We start from the raw sequence: 3,560 nt of genomic DNA on the forward strand, positions 1-3,560 counted from the left end.
TTTTCCTATATATTTTCTGGCTGGGTCTGAACAGGTATTATTATATTATTAATATCCCGTGTGTTCAACACCAGCTGAACGCTGCTGTCTGTTTTTGTAACCGCTAACAGTGGGCTACTATATGGTGATGTTGACGGTTCTATTATTTGCCACTGCAGCATTCTCTGAATTTCTCTCCCCACGGTTTGTCTTTTGGACCACGGTATTGAATAGGAGGCACAGCAGAAAGTTTGGTGAGGTTTTACTTGCATGTCGAACTCATACTCTTTTATTATCCCCGGTTTTTCTGAAAACACTTGTACACATTGGTTCAGCACTTGGCTCAAGTCAAGATTGCTGTGACAGGCTCAGGTACGAAGATTCAGCTACTTTTGATGCAATATGTTGCTTAATAATAGCATTTTCCTGTTCCCAACTGGGTTCCGGTTCGCTTCTGTCTTGATGTACAACACAGTTGTTGCAATTCAGTGCGTCAGGAACTGTAAAGTTACCCTGATGTTCCAGCAGTAGTTCACATATGCATCTGGAGTCCTCATTAATGCCAGATCAATTTGTCGGTTTAGATAGGTTAAGGTGCATCTGCCTCAGGAGAGGTCAATTTTTGTCTTCAATTCCCTAAGCGCGCCAAGGCCCAGGATGCAAGGTACTGTGAGATTTTTGACCACCAGGAATGAACACAGTATGGCTTCGTTTTCCAGGGCAATCTCTGCGTGCACCTGATTCTTTATTAGCTGCACCGTGCTTCGTAAGGCACCTACTATCCTACAATTTTCTACTGGCAGGCTCAGTAACTTTTTCACACAATCCATGTGTGAATGACCGCTCATCAATACAAGAAACACTTGCCCCTGTATCCAATATTATTGTTACTTTGACCCCATTTATCTTTGCCACAAAGGCAGCCTGCACATGTTCTATTTCTTGTTGGTCCGCAGGTCGCGGATCAACTGTCAGTTCATCTTTCATCTCGGTTCCATCATTGTAGCGGAGCAGATTCACCCACACCTTCTGCCTGCCCCCCTCTTTCATCTTGCCAACCGTCTGGGAAGGGCCTACAGAGGTTGGCCAGAGTTTGACGGCCTGTCGCATCCTGCCGACACGTGATCAGACACATCGGTTATTCGAACATTGTCAGTCACAGTTGGTGACGTGCACTGCGGTGCATACATGTGTGACTGATTGTTCGGAGGCTGAGGTGGAGGCGGTGGCATTGGGATGACATTGATGTGATTAACAGGCACATGACCTAACGACATGTTTTGATGTGCCTGCCAGTTTGCTGGCTCTGCCCATTGCCACTGCTCATTGTTAGTTCTCATATTTTTATTGCCAAAGTTGGAGTTTCCTCCCCCTTCACCTCGTCTCTTTCGATTGCAATTTTCTCCACCTCTTTTTGGTGAAGACAGGTTTGACTGGCCATGCTGGTATGTATTGTAATCCAGTGCTGTGCCAGTGATCATCCACAGTGGGCACACTATACATAGCGTTTCCTTTTTTAGAGAAGTTTTCCCATTGCAAATATTCGTCACTCTTTGAATACCCGTTCTTACAAGGGCTATTATTGGATTCATTTTTCCTTTACTGTTCGCTTGTCTGTTGTTTGTACACCCCTGATCTCCCTGCCTGACATCCTCGTGTATTAAATTGTGGGAGTCTGTGGTTGCCATAAACAACTCCAAGTCCATGTCAGGGATGTGTATGAGCTTCTCTCTTATTATTATAGGTAGTTTACCCTTCAAAATTCTTAGAACGTCCCTGGCAGGCATGGGTTCATCCCAGTATCTCATTTTGTTCAGGTATCTTTCATTAAATGTCTGGAACAGCCTGTGTTTTAATAGTGATTCCTCGTGCTTTACTTGCGCTACAGTTGGTAGTCTACCTCTCTGTTCGTGGCGACAATGCCTGAACAATTGACTGGCGAGTACGGTTGCACTTTCTTGCAGTCAGCATACATTTATCGGCACATTTCCGTACTGTGTTTTGCTATGATATGGCGCTGGGGTCGATGACTGCTCGGCCTGCTCTAGTTGAGCTACCGCCTGTGTTACGCAGTTGTCGATTCGCTGCTCGAGCGAGTTGGAAGTTTCGTCAACTGCATTGACATTTTTCACTTGTTTTTCCAACACGCACTGAGCTTTATCTATTTGACTGATGTGCTCATCTAATTGCATGACCTTTTGTGGAATGTCTTTGTTCTGGTCTACCAACTCAGCCAATTGCTGTTTTACTACATCAATTTCACGTGACAATTATGCTGTAACTGCCTTGTCATGCTGTTTGAACATTTCATTCATTTTCTGAAGAAATTGAGCATCATGCTCCTGTTCCTTGTGTTCATGTTCGCGGTGTTCTTTTCTTTGCTTTTCCTCTTGTTTGAGACGTTCTTCCACCAAAATGCCCTTAACTTGTGTAATTAATGCCTGCTCCCGTTGTTTGTCTCTCATGTCTAATTGTGCCATCAGCACCGTTAGTAGATTGGTCGTTGGTACAGGTACTTGTACAACATTTTCTGTCAATGCAGTAGCATCCTCCTTCCCTGTGCCAGTAATTAAGTGGATTTCTTTGCTCAACTGAGCTTCATCCTGATCAGTGCCTAATATTTTGTCCATTTCAGGTTGCTCAGCTTCCAGTTTTGGAAGTTGAGAACCTGTCATTGTGGGTGGATTCCTCACTGTAAACTCTTGTATATTTTCATCTGTGTCATAACCTGACAGATCTATTCCTCCCTAACCGTTTGTCCTTGCATGTCTTCACCATTTCGACTAGTATTAATCCTGACTCGTAAGACACGAGTACATACAAAATCTATTTTCCCCCAAAAATGACACACACACAAAATATACTAACTACACAAATCACATACAAAACACTGAAATCAAGTAAAGCAAAGAAGCTACCTACTACTATTACTACTGAAACTAACAGCTACACTTTTGCTTTCATAATATTTCTGTTGCACTGTAAAAAATTTTACTTGTGCTAAAACATTACTTTGGCAATCAACTGCATTAGCATTTATTTGATTCACACAGCTGATTGTGTGACCTCAAATCCAGAACACTAATCACTGTCTCAGAATTCTAACACTGATTTCTGTTCAGTAGTAGTAAATGAATCTGTTTCACTATCCGCTGATGTTAAAACAAATTGAATAAACACTTCTGACAAATTTTAACTCAAGAAGAGAAACACAGTGCATGGCCCCCAGATCCTTTCTTCCTTTAGTTTCCAACCCAGAAGCGCATGCATATACACCCTTACCTTTATTAGTTATTGTTGCTTGGTGTTGTCTTTATCTCAGTCAAGACAATGGTATGCATCTAGTCAGTTTTGTATATTGTGGTACATGGAAACAGATTAATTTCACATACATATAATTACATACATAAAAAATTTTCTTATAAATATAGTTTTCTAGATGGACAACAATATCTCAGTTAATTTATGTGTACTTAATATTGGTACATAAAATTTGGGGCCCTCATGTTGTTGGGCACCATTTGTTAAATTTTGTGTGTATGTTTGTGTTTGTGTGTGTGTGTGTGTGTGTGTGTGTGTGT

At 41.8% G+C, this 3,560-nt stretch overlaps 1 protein-coding gene across 1 annotated transcript; it reads right to left on the reverse strand.

Annotated features, from left to right (window-relative positions):
* Positions 1–2,249: 2,249 nt before the first annotated feature.
* On the reverse strand, positions 2,250–2,654 carry LOC126095703 (uncharacterized). Its single transcript, XM_049910454.1, has one exon. The coding sequence runs from the start codon at positions 2,652–2,654 to the stop codon at positions 2,250–2,252; it is 405 nt and encodes a 134-aa protein (XP_049766411.1).
* Between the last annotated feature and the right edge of the window lie 906 nt (positions 2,655–3,560).

This window comes from Schistocerca cancellata, chromosome 8 (genome assembly GCF_023864275.1).
Source record: "Schistocerca cancellata isolate TAMUIC-IGC-003103 chromosome 8, iqSchCanc2.1, whole genome shotgun sequence".
Lineage (NCBI taxonomy): Eukaryota > Metazoa > Arthropoda > Insecta > Orthoptera > Acrididae > Schistocerca > Schistocerca cancellata.